At 43.2% G+C, this 19,897-nt stretch overlaps 1 protein-coding gene across 3 annotated transcripts; it reads left to right on the forward strand.

The window, feature by feature from the left end:
* Positions 1 to 1,755: 1,755 nt before the first annotated feature.
* On the forward strand, positions 1,756 to 19,655 carry RASSF6 (Ras association domain family member 6). 3 transcript variants are annotated; one of them, XM_062627775.1, is made up of 12 exons: positions 1,759 to 1,909; positions 5,609 to 5,732; positions 6,458 to 6,547; positions 12,781 to 12,859; positions 13,290 to 13,441; positions 14,643 to 14,734; positions 15,051 to 15,235; positions 15,958 to 16,059; positions 16,737 to 16,788; positions 17,596 to 17,714; positions 17,800 to 17,897; positions 18,641 to 19,655. In XM_062627775.1, exons 3-12 carry the CDS (start codon positions 6,477 to 6,479, stop codon positions 18,714 to 18,716), a joined length of 1,026 nt encoding a protein of 341 aa, XP_062483759.1. In that variant the 5' UTR covers positions 1,759 to 1,909; positions 5,609 to 5,732; positions 6,458 to 6,476; the 3' UTR covers positions 18,717 to 19,655. The 3 variants fall into 3 exon arrangements, with proteins under 3 accessions (XP_062483757.1, XP_062483759.1, XP_062483758.1); XM_062627773.1 differs by lacking the exon at positions 5,609 to 5,732 and having other exon boundaries at positions 1,756 to 1,954; XM_062627774.1 differs by lacking the exon at positions 5,609 to 5,732 and having other exon boundaries at positions 1,762 to 1,909.
* The last annotated feature ends 242 nt before the right edge of the window (positions 19,656 to 19,897 follow it).

Genomic DNA, 19,897 nt, shown 5'->3' on the forward strand with positions numbered 1-19,897 from the left:
AAAGCTTTTTTCCCCTCACAACTAGACTGTTGGTGGGATTAGTTAAGTGGGAGAGAAACAAACAGCCATTTTTAATAAGCCTGGCTTAACTGGAAGTGTGAACTCTAGTCCTTTATTCAAATTAGGTTTTTAGTTGCTTTATTGTATTAATTTCTTACAGAGAGATCTTTGCATGTGTCAAAGTAATTTAAGTATTGGGTTTCCAAAACTTGCTTCTAAACTTGAAAATTTATTCAGAAAAACTTAAATGTATCTTAAAAAAAAAACAAAAAACAAAAAAACAAAAACCCAAATAAAACCTTACAAGCTGGGAGTCAGGATGAAGCCTGGGTTACACTGCAGGGTTAAGTGTCATTGCCCTGTTGTAAGCTAACATTATTGTCTTCAGATCTAGAAATACTTGGATACCTCCTGGTACCCAACAGTGGAAGTGTCTAGTGGCATGGCATGTGCCTGTCAGAGATCCAATGTTATCTTGCTTTGGAGACTTGCAGGTGCCAGGCTGTGCTTGCTCTCTGATCCCAAGAGGATCAGGCAGAGTCTGAAGCTGTGCCAGAAGAAAATCAAACCTCTGGTTTTAAGCAAGTTGGGGTGTTGTATGGATTTCTGTTAAACAACTGCACAAGAGATGGGGCAGCTCCAGGGGTTGAGCTTGGTGTGAAGTTCCAAGTCTACCACAACATGGAGCTTCTGTGCTGTTGTGAATTGAGCAAAAATCTGGTGTGTTGGCTCCTTCCTGTGGTGTGAGAGACTTTTCAATGCTATATATACACCAGTGAAACCCTTGTTTGACTATTTTTCAGGTGCTGAGCTAGAAAATGCAGCATAAACTATAATCTCAAATACCAAGTATGTTGTGTTGTGTGCACAAGCTCTGGAAAGGAGTGCCCGGGGGGGTACAGATGTGAGCAGGAATCAAACTTTCATGAGTCTGTTCTGCCTCTCTAACATACAATCATTGAATCAACTGGGTTGGAAAAGACCTGTAAGATCATCAAATCCAACCATTCCCCCAGGACTGCCAAGTCCACCACTATATAAAGGCAGAAGTACTTGATCTAAATCCCAGAGCCGTAAGATGAGTATGAAGGCTATTCGGGGCTCAGGATTTTTTGTGCTCTTCTCTCTGTGGCCCAGTGACTTCCAGTTTTAGGCTTGATCTTGTGAATAAATCTCTTGCTATAAATGGATGGGCAAACAGAATTTGCTCAGAAGGTGTGTGTTGGTTCAAATTTTTTTTTACGGCTTAAACATCTGTTTATACAATTAGCTGCTGAGCATCAGTGTGTTCTCTTACAGACACAGCTCTTGCCCACAGAGTAATATCCATAAGGCTATTTTACAGTTAAGCAAAGATTTGATTATTCAGCTGGATGTGATTAAATGATGAAGCTGTGTTGTCACCATTTCTATTACGTTATAAATCCATAGGTCTCTACTTGAGCATGATGTGATTGTGTGGCTTGGCTATTCCACCAAAGATTAGCATTTATCTGGAGAAGGAAATTGACTTTATCGTATGGATTGCTAAACAGAGAAGAGGTTAAAGCCTAACAGTGCTTCTTCCAGCACAGGATGTTTCAGGGTACGCCCTGTTGGCAAATAATTACCAGGAGTCAGCAGGTTGCCGCTCACTATGAAGTTAGAGATTAAAGTGTTAACCAGAGCCTCTTCATAGGTGTAACCATGACTAAGAGAGCTCCTGTCGGCTGCGTGGTGGAGGGAGAGGGAGGCAGGTGGGTAGGTAAATATTCCCGACATGCTCTGAGGTGCGGGGAGTGTCTTGGGTTCCCAGCACTCCCAGTTTGTGAAGCAAAACAGTAATTGAGAGCTCTGTGGGTTTCCTGAAGTGGCAGAGGTAGCTGTCAGCAGTGTGCTGCTGTCATGCCTCTCCAGAGCTCAGTGCAAGGTATGTGAAACTCCTCCTCTGCTTCTGCTCTGACCCTGTGTGCAGGTAAGTGCTGTGTAACGCTGGAGCTGTTCTGCTTGCTGCGCAAAGTGCGGTGTCAGTGGGAAGTAAGGTCCTTTGCAGTCACCCAGAACTCCAGCTGAATTCATTCTGGGTGGTTGGGGTGCTGGAGGGAGGGAGAAATATTTGGTCAGAAGCTGTTGAAGTTGAGGTGGTTTGTGTGAATCAGTTGTGATTGAAACAGGAATAGGAAGTGCTGCCGCTGTTGATCAGCGTGTTCATGGGCACAAGCCTCTGCTGCTCCTCATTCAGTGTGATTGCAAAGGTTACATTACTGACCTTGTCTGCCCTTTTTGGCAAGTAAAAACCATTGTTCCTGAGGGACCTGGAAAAAAAAATAAAAGTAACTTCTCTTCATAATTGTGGATTACTTAGTGTTGGGAATAGACTTGGTACAATCCCTGCTTTCTTCTTGTGTGAAGGGAGGGAGCTTGTGTGTCTTGTCCCTCCACTCAGTTAGGGGGCCGTCTTCACTGATTAACGCTGACTTACTTCTGGTTTCAGCCACCAAAGCCTGTTCTGATCCTGCCTGAGCAGGGGGACAGCTGTGTTTTGTACTCAAGCCACGCTGTTACTCCTCTGTACTGCAGCAATTAGTTTTTAACAGTAAAGGAGTCTGCAAGACAAAAAACCCAAAGAAACCCTTGTTTTCAGTAAGGAAAAATGCAAGTGTTTGGACTAAGTGCTTTCTTTTGGTTAGACCTTTGCTTTTACTGGTGTGGACACGGACGGAACTTAAAAAAGAAACAACATGAAGGCTAATACAATGTGTGACTAGGTAAAGATGAGGAAGAATATTCTGCTGATGCTTCATTTCTCATGTGTGTGAATAAATCCTTAACTTGGTTTTATCTGGTCCAAAATTTGGCTGAATACCAGACGCTTCTGAGCCCGAAACATGACTTGGGTATAGGTGCTATTGTGACTACAGTGCCAAGCTCACTATGCTGTACATGTGTATGTATGAGTAAAGAAAACTGAGCCTTGGGGTTTCTACACACAAAAGGGAGAAGGTTCACCCTATTCTGACTTCCTGTGGTTTTATGACAGCTTGGGGAAGCACTGGGTCAATATGCCTAGGGATCTTTGGGGGAGATTTGTGCATTTAGTTGTTGTTAAGACTGGTGTGAGCTGTGTGTAGTTCACTGCTTGCTTGGCAATAATATAGTATAGAGATGTGCCAAAAAGCACATCCAGGCTCTTATGTACAAATTAAAGTGTTGCTTTCCTGCTCCTGCTGGGCTCAGCTCTGGATGTAGGGTGTCCCTCTCCTTCCAGCCCTCCTCTCTACAGTTGCTTCCTTCTGTCATTGTGTAAAAATCAGTGTGGCAGTTTGCTGTTACCTTTACTTTGTCATTCCTTGGTTGTCCTGTCCCTCTGCTGTCCCCTTAAGCAAATAACTTCAAGATCACTGTACTTACTGAAATGAAACAAGTCCTCTCATCTGCCTCTCCACTAACAGTCTTCCTCTGGAATTGCTCATTTTCTATCTGCCCCACTTCTCATTTACTCCTGTCTTTCCCTTCTGCTTCTTTCTCTCCTTTCAAAAGTATTTTAGGCTTCACTCTTCCCTGGAGCTTTAAGTTTCTTAGTGAAGTCTCAGGCCAGGAGGTTAGTCTTAGCTTCTTTAAGTTCTTGCCTATCTGAGGGGGGATTCTGTGGTTCTAGTCCAGTTTAATATAATGATGAAGACACTTGTCTAACACTAAGCAAGGTAGGAGACTGCTTTGAATAGACAAATAGGTGGCCTGAACCATGTATCATTGGAAGAACTGGAAAATCAGCCTATTTTTGTTAGTTTAAATGATAGAGAGCAGTGGAAAAAAAAAACCATTTCACTTCTGTTTGCTTCATCAAAAGAATCGCAGGAGAGTAACATGGAAGACAAGAAAATGCCAGGAGGTGATAGAATATGTGACAGGAATTTAAAGAGCACTAATGTAAATATACTGTCATTTGTGGTGTCCAGTAGTTGTGCTGGGGAAGTCGCTGCATGTTCCCAACCTGCAGGTTTCTGGGTTAACCAAAAATGAGGGCTGTGAGATGTGTGAGCTTCTAGGAAGGGTACATAGAGTGTTTTATCTCTAGGGTGAGCTGGTGGTGTGGAAATGTTTTGTACAACTCTGAGCAGAACTGGTCACGTCACTGTAATGAGCTTTTTGTGCTTTGCACCAGCTATAGAAGAGGCCACTCTTTGTCTGGGCACTGATGGAAGGAAAAGGGGGAGGCATGGTGAGGAATTGTTCCCATCACCAACTACTGTTCCAGTTTGTTTTAGTGTCAGCATTTTAATGGCGGCTTTTAAGCCATTTTAAAGCTGATTTAAGATATGCCCAAGTTTAAGGCAAATAATTTAGCGAAAGTCATTCCCTGCAATAAAACAGGTCAGTGATTATCATCTTTTGTGTAAAGGTCACCTCTCAGTCTGAGCTTTTCTTTCATATGAATCTGTTGAAGGTCAGACTGTACTGAAAACAATGCTACCACCAGCGATGAAGTAGTGCAGGAGGTTGCTGGAGTTGCTGCTCTACCAGTGGTACTGGTAACTTGATTATTGCTGTTCTTAACATGTTGATTCCTGATGGATGGTAGGAAGCTAAAGTGTACATCCAGTTGTCCAGGTGCCAATGTACATCAGTTCCTCTGCATCATTTAAATTTGGTCTGAAATACTGTGTCATAGGCAGTTGATTCAGATGGAGGTATTTGTAAATTACCTAAAAACAGATTTCAAGAGGTGTCCAGTGGTTTCTGAACTCAGCTTACTTCAGAGGCAAAGAAAGAGCAAGCTTATATTGATTATATACAGTGTTCTCTTCTTTCTGTACAAACTCTTGGCTGTACAGAAGTCCCTGGGGTTATCTGGCCTCTAGGTGTGTTTCTGCTGTGATGGATGTCACCCAAAGGACAATGAGATGTGGGATCCCTCCTGCTTCTGTTGGTGAGCTACTGATACAGTGCTGCTAGAAACCCCAGCTGCTCGCATAAAGCTCAGTTTGCTAGTGCACTCTGGGTTTAGAGGTTGTGAAAAGATGTCCTAGATGTTGTGTAGGGTGACGGTACTGTGTTTTTACACAATTTCTTGTTTGTCCACATTTATTTTAGAAGTTATTCTTGTATGACTATGAAAACTTCAGGGAACTTCTAAACCAGGAGCTCAGTAATGTAGGATCACTTGAATAGAAGCTAGGCACTTACTCTTTAGCTAGCAATGAGACTTCCAAGCTTGGATTTCTTTTCTAAATTGATTTCCCAAAGGCTACTTGGTATTACTACTGTAGACAATAAACTGCTTTTCAGAGGTGTTACACCAGACTCTGTCCACACAGTCTGAAATTGGGCTCAAGTCCAGAGCATGAGGGAGAAAGGACATCAACTGCGGTTAAGTGAATTTTGAATGCAAGTATTTCTTGCATTAAGAAATACAATTAATATCGAGAAATGAAAGATCTACTTCCAGTGCAGCCTTTAGAGATGTTGCTGTTTTCCATGGAGTCCATTTCTTTCCCCTCCCCACCCTCCAGCCTTTCTGTGTGATGCCATGTCTTGGGCTGAGACTAAGTTTTTTAGTGCAGTATCTGTTGCCAGTCTTAAGTCTGAGTCTCTTCAGTTACTTTCTTCAGTCAGCCTTTTCTTCTAGTACCTGAGGGGGAATAAAGGCAGCCAAGACTCCGTAATTAAGCTTATTGAAGAATGCATTGTTGGAGTCTCAAGGGGCTGGCTCACTGCCTACACAATGTGCTGGAATTGCAACATGGAGATCTGTAGATTATATTGCTACATCACTTTAATTATAGCCTTATGCTCTCTTTAATCTCTCAGCTGCTTTCTTTGTGTGCTACCGGACACTGCTGACGATCAGCACTTCTTCTCTTGTCTAGCTCTACAGCCCTGGTTAAGGACTGGTTTGCTGACTCACTTAGGGTTTTTTTGGTGACCCTGGGCAATGCTTTATCTGTAACTAACTACTGAATTATGCCCAGTAGTTGGAGCCCATCTGCTAACGAGTGAAGTGTCATCATGGAGTTGTGGAGTGGTCCTAAAACTACTTGAGAAAGTCCTGGCATATGTAGTACTTGGATAAAGTCTTTCCCTGTGAGGCACTGGCACAGGTTGCCCAGAGGAGCTGTGGCTGCCCCATCCCTGGCAGTGTTCAAGGCTAGTCTAGTGGAAAGTGTCCCTCCCTGTGGCAGGGAGTTGGAACTATATGAGTTTTAAGGTTCTTTCCAACCCAAGCCAGTCTGGGATTACATGGTTTAAGGTGCTGTAATGTACTTGGTGAGGATGGCCTATGGCTTTTTTTACTAGGAGTGGGATATATGTGTATTAGGGCTGAGCACAAAGAGGTCAAAATACGGTGTAGTTAACCCTTAGCTTGAGTGTCTGATCCTGTTTCACTTGGCAAACTAAGGCTTTGTGGTTGTGTTTGCCACTTGATCTTTCTTAGTGGCATTAGTGGCTATAATTATTATTTTAACCTTTTGTTTAGATTCATCTCCTTGGAATAAATGAAGAAAGTGACTATGAAAGCACAGCATCTACCTTCTGTTTCCATCAATGAGGAGAAGTTCATAACCAGGTAAACTATTAAAAAAAAAAAACAAAACCATTTAATGATTTGGCTGCTTTCTTTCAAATCACTCTGTATTTCTTCATTAACAGGGAATCCTCTAGAGAGCTGAGCCTGTAGTGGTAGCAATTCCTAGAACTTGCATTCTGTCAAGTGTCTCCAGAACAAAGTTGCCCTATATAAGGATTTTCAAGAATTGAGCATTAAACCTCTTGGTCTATAGATTTTTTTTTTTTATGTAGAACAGCACATTTAGAGGATATTGAAGTAAAATTCCAAATTAACGAGGATGACCTTCCTATTTTTGGAATCTGTTAGAACTGAACATGAGTTCCAGAGTTTCACTTGAGCTCTACTTGTTTGAGGCACATGGTTTAGTCTGTGGCTACAGATGAGGGATTTCTTGGCAAAAGATCTGCCAGGCTCCCAGCTCTATTCTGTGTGAAGTGGTTCTTTAACCTCCTTGTACAAAGCTTGGAATTGCATTCAAACAGTTTTTCATGGGATGCTTTCCCTTGGTTAAGTCTGGATGGCATGAATTTTTCCTAATGCTGCCATGAGCCCAGAGCTCTCTGCTGTATAGGTCCATCCCGTTTGTAGGGAAATAGCTTTTCCCCTGTTGACCAGAGCATAGGAGCTGATGAGGGGGCTGTTCTCTTACTTCATTTCCACCTCTCCTAATATTCCTGCACAAAGAAGCGAAGTACACACGCACCTGGGGATGAGGCCTGTAATAGATATTCTCACAGTGTAATAGGTATTTGCATCTGAATCCTGACACTTCTGTATGTGGCATAAGTAGTGCTGTGAATTTCTCCCTTTTTAAGTGTGTCAGAGCTTTGCCCAAAGCATGCATACAGTAAATGCATCCTCCTCCTCCTCTTAAAGCGTTGTTGGGACATAGTGACTTTGTGTTAAAGGTAATTAATCTGTGTGAACTTTTATATACTTGGCATATAAAATCATTTGGAAATGTGCCAGGTGAACCAATGTGCTTGAGTTGTTACTGCCTGTTCAAGTAATGATACGTGAATCATGGCTGAGACCCTTCTGTTAGTCATGGTTTAAAGTGTGGCTGAAGCTGCTTTGCCTTGGAAAAAAAAGCAAACCAGACCAAACCCACCAAATAACAAGTGTTTCCAGAATCATTGACATATTCGGTATGCACTTGAGCATACAGTTCCAATGCTGTTTCCAAACTATCATCCCTCATCTGTACCTTTGGTTGGCTGTTACATCAAGCCTCTTCCAGTTGAATTGTGTGAATCTTGCTGATGTGGCAAGCTTGCTGTTTGGGAATTGCACAAGGGCTGGATCAAAAAGGTGGCCAGGGCATTTGGCTGGCTGAACTACTATCTTTCTGAATAACTGCCATAAATATCCATGGATAAGTGTCTAGGAACTGAGAGAGAAGGCACAGGTGAACTGTCCTGTGTTGGCATTTCAAGCAAAAATAATCTGGGCTATATTGTGGTTTTACCACTAGGGCTCTTGACTTTACAGCTCCTTTGTATCCTGCCTTCGTTACTGAACCAAGTGATGATTCTGCAGTAAATGTTACCTTTTTGGGTTTGTCTCTAGGTAGTTCTACCAGTTACTTAGCTCAGGCTTCCAGAAATGGCTGGATTTGGCTGCTGTCCCAGAGCTGTGCTATGAGGAACAGTCTTGCAACACAGAGCCCTTGGCTTTCTGGCAAGCTTAACTCTTCAGAGATGACCACATGCCCCCTGGTTAGGGCAGTCTCTGGGCCTTTGTAATTAAAGATATGTTACAGAAAGGCTTCTGGAACTAATAGGGTGGTGCATGTGTTACTCATTTCTGGGGTTAAAAGAAGGAAAAATCTTTCCTTTCCTCCTGTCCCCACTACACAAGGTCAAACAAGTCAGTGAATCCTGTTAAATCTCTCCCTCAGGGCTTTTGTAATGGCTCATGTGGTTTGTCACTGTTGGGTGCACTAATGCAGGACTGAAACCTGAAAAATTTATCTGACCAAAATCCTGTGGCATTTAGTGGGAAGTTATTCTAGACAAGACCAGAAACTAAGGAAAAATCTTGAGAGAAACAGAAATCTGCTTCAGAGATAACTCTTACCACACCATTAAGTGCTTTTAGCCTGTGATTTTTTTATTTGCTTTAGGCTTTTTTTATTTGCATGGCTTACAAGTAATAAATGGGCCTCAGAGTATGATCTGGGTCTCCAGGAAACTGATCATCCCAACTTTCTACTTGGAAAAACCTTGGAAAATGACAACTTGGTAATCAATAAAATGATTGCCAAGCATACTAGGCTGCAAAGTATAAGATGACCTATGTTTCAAGCACTGCGCAAGCAGGATCAGCAGGTCTGTCACAACATCTGTCAAACAAAACTCCCTCTCTCCTACTTGCATGTTAATCTCACATAGCATCTGGATTTTGCCTGTGTATGAGGCAGAGACATGCTTAATCTTGTTTACCTTTAGCCAATATGATCCCAATTTTGCTTCTATCTGATTCATAGCTATGTCTATTAGAACTTTCCCTTTTGGTGGGATGACCTGAATACAATCCTCATAGTTCATGAGACAACCTGTAATGAGCTGTTCCAGCTCAAAGGAAGAAAGGCTTTCACCAGCTGTATTACTAGGGTTTAAGAGTTGAAGTAATTGTTGAAAATGCTGTTTTGGTGCCCCATGTCTGGTTGATAAAGCCACTGGAAAACATCTTTTGAGAGTCATGGTAAGTTCCAGTAAATAATTTACATCCAATGTGTTAGAAGGAAATGCAGTTAACCTTGTTGAGTTTCAAGGTGCAGCCTTTGTTCTAATGTTACCTGCTAAGTAAAAGTCCTGAGTATCTTTTCCCTTCTCACCATGGAAAAAGGCTCATCAGGCAGGAGGACACTGCCAAGTTCAGTTTAAGTGGAGCAAAGATAGGGAATGCAAGGGGAAACTTTAGACTGGCACACTCTGCCTACCCCTCCACCACAAGCATAGCCATGTCCATCTGAGCCACCTTGGCACTCTGCTTGGCTTTACGTTCATAAGTCCTGAAGGAAGAAGCAGGTGCTGCAGGTCCGTATCCTAAGTAAAGACATGCAGTGGTGAAGTTCTGCTTAGCATTATGCAGAGATACTGCATTGTCCAGGTGCTGTGGGTATGCATTTATGGTAAGAGGTGGCTGAGAAACACAGTCATAAAATACAGAAGAGGGTGTACACTGCTGGAGTAAGACAGTGATAGTCCTGAGAGAGCATACTTTCACTGGAACACTTAAAATCATACATAGCAGTTTCCAACCAAAATTACTTGTGTTTCTCTGTGTAATCCATCCTTCTGTTCTCTTGCACTGGTTTCATAGAATCCCAGACTGGTTTGGGATAGGAGGGTCATTAAAGCTCATCCAGTTCCAAGCCCCTGCCACAGGCAGGGACACCTTCCACTAGACCGGGTTGCTCCAAGCCCCATTCAACTTGTCCTTGAGCACTGCCAGGGATGGGGCAGCCACTGCTCCTCTGGGCACCCTGTGCCAGGGCCTCACCACCTTCACAGTAGAGAACTTCTTGCTAAGATCTCATCTCAATCTCCCCTCTGTCAATTTAAAGCCGTTTCTTGGTATCATAGTTGAGATCCCCTGACTCACTGACTTTGTTTGCTTGGTTGTTTGTTTGTTTTTTTTTTATTTGTTTGTTTTTAAGTTTACAGAGTCAACTGAAGAGCCATTTAAACAGTTTTACTAAATTGAGTCACTATCTGATCAGGGAGATGTGCTGGGCATTCATCCTTGAAGTTATCTTTCTGAACTGCTTGCTGTGATGGACAAACTGATTCCATTCCTAGGGGAGGGATCGCTCTTAGCTTTGTCATCTCTAATAAGGGTGCTGTTGTCACCATGGATCACTTCCTCATGTTTTGGGTGTGTTATGGCTGTTATAGGGAAACAGCTGTGAAAAATTCCTACACATACCACATTATTCCTTTGTTTGTGGTGATCTCTGACTGTTGAAGTAGTAAAATGCTTTTTCTACTGAGTATCCTTCTCGGGTGTGATTTGATTTTCAGTAATGGTGCTAGAAGTCAATTCTTGGGGTTGGTTTTGAGTGGTTTCGGGTTTTGTTTGTTTGTTTGTTTTTTTTACTGAAATTTTGTGTAGGAGCAGTAACAGCGCTTTTGATGGTACATGGATCTTGAACAGTTTCATTAGATCTCAGTGCAACTTGCTGTAAGAAGACTTTGCAAGTGCTGTCTGTTCTGCCGATGGTTCAGCCCTTGTATCTCATGCTAGACAAAAGCATGGAAAGAAGAGTCATTATTTGCAAACACACTCGGTGTTTTCACTCCCCACTGCAAGGCAGGATGTTAAACAGCTTTGTTGTTAGTCATATCAGTTGATGCTTGAAGATTGTCCATGAGGAAGAATTTGGATGCTTCCATGCAATTGTTTCCCAAGCTTACTTATCTCTGCTGGTAGAAGTTGCTTTCTTGAATTACAATCTAAATCATTTTTGCTGTTTAATTGGTGTAACAGTGTTTCATTCTCAATGGTCCTGAAATATGTAACCTGGGCTGCATCAAAAGGAGCGTGACCAGCAGGTCGAAGGAGGTGATCCTGGCCCTCTACTCTGCTCTCGTGAGACTCCACTTGGAGTACTGTGTACAGTTCTGGTGTCCTCAACATAAAAAGGACATGGAACTGTTGGAACAAGTCCAGAGAAGGGCCACGAGGATGATCAGGGGACTGGAGCACCTCCCGTATGAAGACAGGCTGAGAAATCTGGAGCTGTTCAACTTGGAGAAGAGAAGGCTGCATGGAGACCTCATAGCAGCCTTCCAGTATCTGAAGGGGGCCTATAGGGGTGCTGGGGAGGGACTCCTCATTAGGGACTGTAGTGATAGGACAAGGGGTAACGGGTTAAAACTTGAACAGGGGAAGTTTAGATTGGATATAAGGAAGAAGTTCTTTACTGTGAGGGTGGTGAGGCACTGGAATGGGTTGCCCAGGGAAGTTGTGAATGCTCCATCCCTGGCGGTTTTGAAGGCCAGGTTGGACAGAGCCTTGGGCGACATGGTTTAGTGTGAGGTGTCCCTGCCCGTGGCAGGGGGGTTGGAACTGAATGATCTTAAGGTCCTTTCCAACCCTAACTATTCTATGTTTCTGTATATTACTTAATTCTGCCTTGGTCCTCCCTAGCTCAAGTCGCAACTTGCTTTTTGCCTTTGTGGTTGATGCTACTTATCACTTCCACACTCTTTGGATACTGTCAACTTGGTGTTTATCTTTCACCAAAAGTAGTGTGAAGAAAGCAGAGTACTTTGACCAAAGCAGGCCTTGGGCTGTAATTCAAGCAGCCTTGCCCTGAAGAGGATATTCTCCTTGTGTGTTGGTTCCATCTCAGCATGGCACAGCTGGCTTGGGACCAGCAGCTGCTTAGTGGTAGCCAGAAGGTGCTTTTCCCCAGCATCAGTGCCAAAGCAATCACTCCGAGCCTGTATCTGTGCAACATGGCATTTATTGCCCCTTGCCTTGTTCACAAGGGCTATATGTGAGTTTGTCAATGGTGGAGACAGGCATAATTATCTCTGGTGGTTCTTAAATACTGAATTTTAAACACTGCTAGCACCAGTGTGCCTCATGTTGCCTTCCTGACTCAGTGCAGTACTTTCAAAGCAGGATGTTATTCTGCTTTTTGTAATTGCATCCTTAATCTCTGAAATAAAAGATGATGGGCAGGATTATAACCCTTGCTTGTTGGCAGAGGTTCTCTGCAACTCCATCCTTTCTCTTCTGAGCAAAGACTTAGTGCCAAGCTGTTATTTCTCAAGCAGAAGGAAACTGAAATGCTTTGTCTAGGCATATTAGAAGTATTTTGAAATAAGAAATGTATCTGAAAAAGATACAAAAACCTACTGAGAGCCCTCATACAGGGAAAACAACTGGTAACCTGACTGCAGTCATCTGCAATGCTGGTGCATGGGAGTGTTGCTACTGTTTGCTTCCCTCCATGACTGCAGCAGAAGTCCAAAGTACAAGTTATTCTGGGGCAGGGTTATGAACATCACAGCAGACCACAAGTGATTTATTTCCTCTGTGTATCTGGCCTGTAAAGAGGCAGGTTAAAAGTAACCCAGTGTCCTGACACAAATTTACTTCTGGAAAATGAAGTATTAATCATTAACAAAGAGGCAGTGGGTAAGAGATAGGGGGTTTTACAGTGATATGGATGTTAAAAACATGATTCTTTTCATTGTGATATTTTGTTTTAGAGAGCAACTCAGTTCACTTCTGAAGACTTATAACTCTTACTATTCTGACCAAGAAAACCTGCAACTGTCACGTACTCAGGTAAGCACAATGTAATAGCAGGAAAAACTCTAATGGGCACTGATATTGTAGGGAGTTGTACTGCAGATGTTGTGGGGTGCATTCCCCCACTCTTCCACTTTAACCCCTGGTGTATAGTGGTAGGATGACTGTCACCCTATCAAGGACAGACTAATGTTCTCTCCTGGAGTGTGAACCTTTAGTGCAGAAAAATGCTGGGAAGCTGAGCCCCAGAAATGCATCCTCTATGGAGCTGAAGGAGGGCTTGAAGCATGAATCATTTCTCATACCACAGAGTCTCTGTTTTAGTGGTCTGGACTTGCTTCTCCTCCACAAGCTGCATTCCTCTTGGTTTAATGATTTCACCATTTTTCTGTTAAGTTTGAGGGGAAATAAATGATTGTCACTTGATTATTATTATTACTCTTCTTCCCTTTTTTCTTTTCCCCAGCGAGAAGGAAGCAAACCATTTATTGAAGGAATCTTGTCAATATTTTGGGGCATCCGACATCCCATCCGATTAAAAATTCAGGATGAGAAGCAGATACCCTCATTTGTAACCCTAAAGTCTTTGGAGAATGTGGGTTTGTTCCCTAGTAAAAGGTAATGAATTAACCTCCATCAGAAAGAGGCATAGTAGTATTTAAAAACAGCTCATGTTCAATGGATGTGTCTGGCTGCGTATCCCAGGTTCCCCAAAGGTTGTGGTGGTCCTTCAGCAACTTCTGCTGGGCAGAAAGGTGCACCTTTTTTGCATTTTTGCCTGGCTTTTAGCTGAAGAGCAGTTGAGAAGGTGGAGGAAGTTACCTCAGGTGAGAAAGAGTTGCCTCTTAGGCCAAAGCTCTAGCCAGGGAATGAATACTGGCTTTGTCTGTGCAAAGTCTGATGTTAAACGTCCTCAGAAACACACACCACCAGCTGCTCCTTCAGGCTCCTACCTCTGGCATTGCCCATCAAGTCCATTGTACTGATGGGACTACTGCTACATTTGCTGTAGCTTTAAAAACTAATGTAGGTTCTCGGAGTATTTCTTCTTTCTGTTTTGAACAGTATTTCTCAAGCATTGGTTGGTGAGCTTTGAATTGTCTGATGAGCTGAAGCTGAGTAATGTATAATATGGAGGCTGGGCCAATGTTTACCCTGAGTAACTCCCTGATAAATTCTGTATTTCAGAGCTCATTTTCTTAATTATCCCTTGGTTTAGGTTCCATGTGGTACATGTTAGAACTGTGGATTTACTTCTGCCTTCTTTGCAGCTGTGGAGCTTCCAGTAAAGTCAGGGACAGTCTTGTTGCCTGTCTCTTGCTATGGAAGTTGAGGGATGTAAACTGGCAGAAGTAACCATTGAGGAACTCGAGTCTGAGGCAGTTCTGGTTCTCTTGGTTCCCCTTTACCAGGTCTACTGGGTCAGGGTGCATCTGGCCTGTAGAATGGGGTCAGTCTGGCATTTAGAGTTATGCTTTGCCTTTTATTTCTTAAAAATACTTCTGACTGGTGGAGATCTGAATCTTAAAGCAAATATTAATTCATGATCAGAACAACGTGAACCTGTCCTGACATGCTTGAAGGTATGCAGAGCAGCTTGGCTATTTGATCTTAAATGGACTCTTTAAATGCAGGGAACACAACTCACGTTGTTTCTTGGCATGTTCATTGGAGTTAGTTGAGTGTGTTTTAAATATATATATATATATAGGAAATGGATTTTTAATATTTTCCTATAAATTGGTTAATGAATAGTAATCTGTACTGCATAGATTACTACATAGTAAAACATACTATAAATGTATGTTTTGTATTTCAGGGGAATGACACGCTGGGGAGAATTTGATGACCTCCATCACATTAGTGGGGAGACGCTGAAATCTGCTGAAGAAAAGGCAAACCTTGAGGAAAGTTAGTGTTGGTGCTCTTATGTTCACTAAAAACTCTTTCTGTGGCTGCAAATATAATCTGACACATTAGGCCTTCCCTGCCAGCAAAGGGTTATCTTTGTCTCTGAACATCTATTCCATGCTAGTGAAACACTGATGTGTGACTGGTTAGTGAAAAGGTTGCTGTGCGAGTATCCTTTCAAATGGCCACTTCTAGTGGGCTGTGCTAATAATAATAAAGATGATGATGATAATAATGAAAACCTACCATCCAGAGGCTCCTAGCTGTGGGGTTCTGGCAGTGGGGATAAAGCAGCTCATCGGGTTTTTCTGTCCAGGTTATTCCTGTTATGAAAGCCGCACACTGACACCCAGGAGCCAGCAGGACCAGGACTGTGCCACCCTGTCCCGGGCTGGCAGCACCGTGGTGGCTCTGCGGAGCAGGACCTGGCTACCTGCGATTGCCAGGGCAGAAGCAGAAACTCACAGGTTTTCAATTAATGGCCACTTCTATAATCATGAGGTACAAATGCTTGCTGCCATCACCTGAGGTTGGGTACTGGGACAGCTCAAAATTCCCCGCAAGTGGCTGGAGCCCCCTAAGCTGATGGGCACCTCTCCAACGGCCCCATGTATGGCCAGGATGGTGTTGGTGGGCTCTGAACTCAACCCTGCATGATGGGGTCCACAGTAGTCCTGGTACCAAGGGTGCTCTCCTGAGCATGACCTGTGCTTTGTCATAGGATCACAGAGTGGTTGGAAGGGACCTTTAAACTCCCACAGTTCCAGCTCCTTGCCACAGGAGTTCCACTAGGTCTTCCACTAGACCAAGTTGCTCCAAACCCTGTCCAACCTGGCTTTGAGCACTGCCAGGGATGGGGCAGCCACAGCTTCTCTGGGCAACCTGTGCCAGGGCCTCACCACCCTCACAGGGAAGAGCTCCTTCCTAAGGTTTCATCTCAGTCTCCCCTCTGTCAGGTTAAAGCCATTCCCCCTTGTCCTGTCCCTACAGGCCCTTGTCCAAAGCCACTCTCCAGGTTTCTTGTAGCCCCTTTAGGCACTGGGAGCTGCTCTAAGTCTCCCCAGAGCCTTCTCTTCTCCAGGCTGAACAAGCCCAGCTCACTCAGCCACACTTGACAGCCTGCTTTGTCTTAGAGCTGTGCTGGTTCACATCCTTTGTGGTCCTTGCCGCTGTGTTCAGTGGACCTCATGCTCATGCCCTTTTGCTGCTGGTTTTGTTCCTAGACGTCAGTTTTTACTCCAGCTTTTGGATCAGAAACCAAAATAAGAATCAACAGCCAGATGAGAACAAGACAAGTAATAGAACAACTGCTTCAGAAGTTTAAGGTAAGAGCCACTTCTCTCTGAACTGAGGCCCAGGAGAGGAAAACCCAGCTGCACTTGGAGCCTTTCCTAGCACAGATGGGTTTGTGTAATGCCCATGGCCATGCTTCCCTCTAGTGACAGGCCCTGCCCATTGTGTTGTGCTCAAAACAGCTGGGAATTCTGCTCTAACCCCAAGGGTCTGAGAGATGGGCCCTGTTAGATCCGGGCACATGGAAAGCTCCAGACAGTCAGAGTTAAAAGTTGTGCTCAAGATCAGTGCCAGGCTGTCTGAAACTACCTTGTTTTATTATAACTTGCCTGAACACTTTGCTGTGACAGAATGGCTTCATACATTTAGTAAGACTTTGTGGTGTGATACTAAAAAGAGAAGTTGACTTCTCTGAATAACACAAGGAATGGAATTACAGAGCAGGTTGTGAAGTTAAGAGATTAGTTGAAAAGTAATTGTTCAAAAGGGCTGCCTTTTGCTGAATGTGGTTGTATGGGCAAGTGGATCCCAGGGTTTTGGTTTAAATACCTGAGTTGAGAAGCATAGAGTGTCTGCTGACAGTGAAATGGGTCAGTGTGAACACTGCCAGGGATGGGGCAGCCACAGCTTCTCTGGACAACCCGTGCCAGTGCCTCACCACACTCACAAGGAAGAACTTCCTAAGATCTCATCTCTTTCTGTTTCACAGATAGAAAACAGCCCCCATGAATTTGCACTTTATATTATCCACGCGTCTGGAGGTAAGATGGACACTGCTGCGCGATCCCTTCATCTCTAGTGACCCTTCGTGTGTGTGTGTGCAGATGACTGGACTTGGAGTAACAGGGTTCATCCCGGGCATCTGTCCTATTTTGGACAGTGTGAAAGCTGTGTGGCATCATGGCTCTTCTGGAGACCCCTTAGGGATGTGTGGCCTTCCGGTGGAGGGGAGAATCTGAGTAACTGTGGGCTGGTGTAGTTGGTTATGGAAGGCTAAACAGGCCTTTGGTGTTCTCAAGGCCATGTTAAAAAGCTTTGCTGCCGTGACCATTGTTCTGAACAGTGACAGCCATGGCATGCGGGATACTTTAGTGGATAGTTTTGGATGTCTAGTTAAAATGACCTTTTTTTTGGTGGAAAATGTTTACTTCTGCAACATACTCTTGCTTTAGGAAATTTGATCCTTATTAAAAGGAATACCTGAAAGAATGAGAGAGAGAACTGATGGGCATGTATCTTAGATGTCAGAATATGAAGCTGAAATTATGTTTGAAATATGTGAAGTCAGTTTTGTTTTAGGGAGTTTGGGTCAAGCTGGTGGGCCTGGATCATGCTTACGTGGCTACCTAAATCACAGGTCCTTTCTGTTGTATATCTACCTATTTCTTTGACCATGCATAGCATAAGTGAGGTGCCGCATCCGCCTCCTAACATGTGTTGGAGCCTTGTTTGTTATCTAATAATTGCACGTCGATTGAATTCAGGGCCTTTGTCAAGAAAAAAGGCTACTGGTTGTGTGAGGTGCTGTTGTGTGTTCTGTGCATCACCATGTTTCTCTCGAATCCCAGAAAAGAAGCAACTGAGGAGTGGGGATGTCCCCTTACTGCACAGACTGCTGCAGGGTCCCTCAGAGAAGATTGCCAAGTTCTTCCTCATGGACAGAGATGTAGAAGAGATCAGCAGTGATGTACGTATCCCACCACTTCTAGTAGCTCCCAGCATTTTTCCCAGTTAGTGTGGTTGCTAATGTGCATTTCTTGTCTTCTTGCTAGGTTGCTCAATATATTCAGTTTCATCTTCCCTTTTTGGAATCGATTCTGCATAGAATAAATGAAGAAGAACAACAGGAGATTCAACAGACAATTTCAAGGCAAATAGAAGGAAAAGTGGGGTCACTTTGAAGCTGGGAGAATATTCACAATTAGGGGTTGGCTCGAGAAGGGAATGGGTTTCTGTAGCAGAGTCACAGTGCTGCAATTACTTAAGTGAGGCTTGGTGGGATTTATCCTCTTTTACATATTCTTCATAACCAGATGAGATGCTGCTGTTAAAGACTGAAGAATAAATACTGACCACCCATTTAAGGGGTGATTGTTCCAGCAGATTCTGGCTTTCAGTGTCACTTTTATTTTTACTTGGTTTATTTTCTGAGCCTCACACTGGTTCCTTGGTTTCTACTTGCTGCTGTGTATTTCCCTGGACTTGGGCAGCACAGCATTTAAGGGAGCTTAGTGCTAATTTCTCAGTGTCTCTTTAAAACCTGACTTGTGATAAATGTTGCAAGTTCTTGTGGTCGTAGCTCGAAATGCACAACCAGTACACATTAGAAACACAGTGGTGTTTCTGAGCAGGTATATGGGTCTTGAGCACAAAAGCAGTGGGAGCCTGCACCAGCCATGGATCTGTTAGGAACTGACTATGTGATAACCTCTTTTTGAATCAAAGTGGCCAGGAAATATATAGAAAAAAAATAGAGAATGGCAGTTGCTATGGGAAAAGCTTTCGTGACAGTGTTTTTCAGCCATTCAACTTGCCTTGTTAGAGTTTGGATTGAAGTTTTGCAAGATTGTGTTGCTGAAATGCCTTTTCTCTCTCTTTCTCTCTCCATCTCAGGTACCTGAGAGAGAAGAGATTGATATGTCAGCACCTTCACAGTCGAAATGCTCAAAGAACAGAGACCACAGTTTGAGTTGAAGGGCCTGTTGTGAACACCCCACACTCCTGCCTAAGGAAGGTCAGCACACTGGAGTGAGCAGGATGGGACCTCAGAGCCCTGACAGTACAGGGGGGTTCTATGTGCTGAAGCTTCTCTTCATAATTATGCACCTGAAACTGAGCCTGCTCCCCTACAACTCTGGACACGAGTTGGGAACTACCCCAGAAGATGCAGTAGATCCCCCAAAAGACTTAATATAGCTTAAGATAGGGGGAAAATTGCTATGAAAAGCATAAGGCTTTAAAACCTACTAATTTATAGACCATTATGAAAAATCTGGCATCTGACAAAACCGCTTCAATAGCCAGTGTGTTAATTGTACAGGAAATAGGAGAATTATATATATGGGTTTCCTTCTATTAGAGAAATGTTGAATTACGTTAGAAGTAGAGGTAAATGGCAAATGATATTTATGTATCTAAGGTTGCAGTTAAGCTTCTCACTTAAATTAAAACCCCCCAAAATATCTCTGCAAGAGACTGAAATCCCTCCGGCTTCAGAACAGCAGATGTTCAACTTGGTTAAGCTTTGAGCTGTGATTAGAAAAATACAAATGGGAACCTTCCCACCTAATAGCTTCTCAGTTCCTCAACAAAACGATGAACTTATGTCTGCAATATCCCTTGAACTGCCAAGTAAGAGCTCAAACTAAACACTTGAATTTGCTTATGGGGTCCTGGGAGGCACCTCAGATTTTTTTGTTGCTGAAACAAAAGATTCCAAGTTAATTCCTTAGATTTTTTTTAATCTAAAGATGTAAATAAGTGGTCTGTGAGGGGTAGACTTCATGGCCTCAGTGCAGTGTCTGTGCAGTCTACCCTTGTGCAGAGTGCTGGGTCTTCTCCAAATGGGTCCTGCTTAATACTAAAGCTCAAACTGTAGTAATGTAAATAAAATCTGACTTGTGCCTGAGGAATTGCCCTCCTGTGTTAGTTTGTCTCTTTTACATGGTATCTGTGCTTTGCATCAGCTACCTGATGCAGATAGTGAGATAAACACTGTTAGAAGAAAAGAATCACCATACAAGAAATGGTGCCTCTGAATATTATAGAATAAATCAAACATGGAAAATGATATTGTCTGAGATGATGGTGATTTAAAAGTGACAATAACTGAAAGTCATAACTGAAGATATTGTGGTTTGGGCCAAGGGT

Source organism: Pezoporus occidentalis, unplaced genomic scaffold (genome assembly GCF_034315485.1).
Source record: "Pezoporus occidentalis ecotype Australia unplaced genomic scaffold, CSIRO_AGI_Poc_V1 ctg307, whole genome shotgun sequence".
Lineage (NCBI taxonomy): Eukaryota > Metazoa > Chordata > Aves > Psittaciformes > Psittacidae > Pezoporus > Pezoporus occidentalis.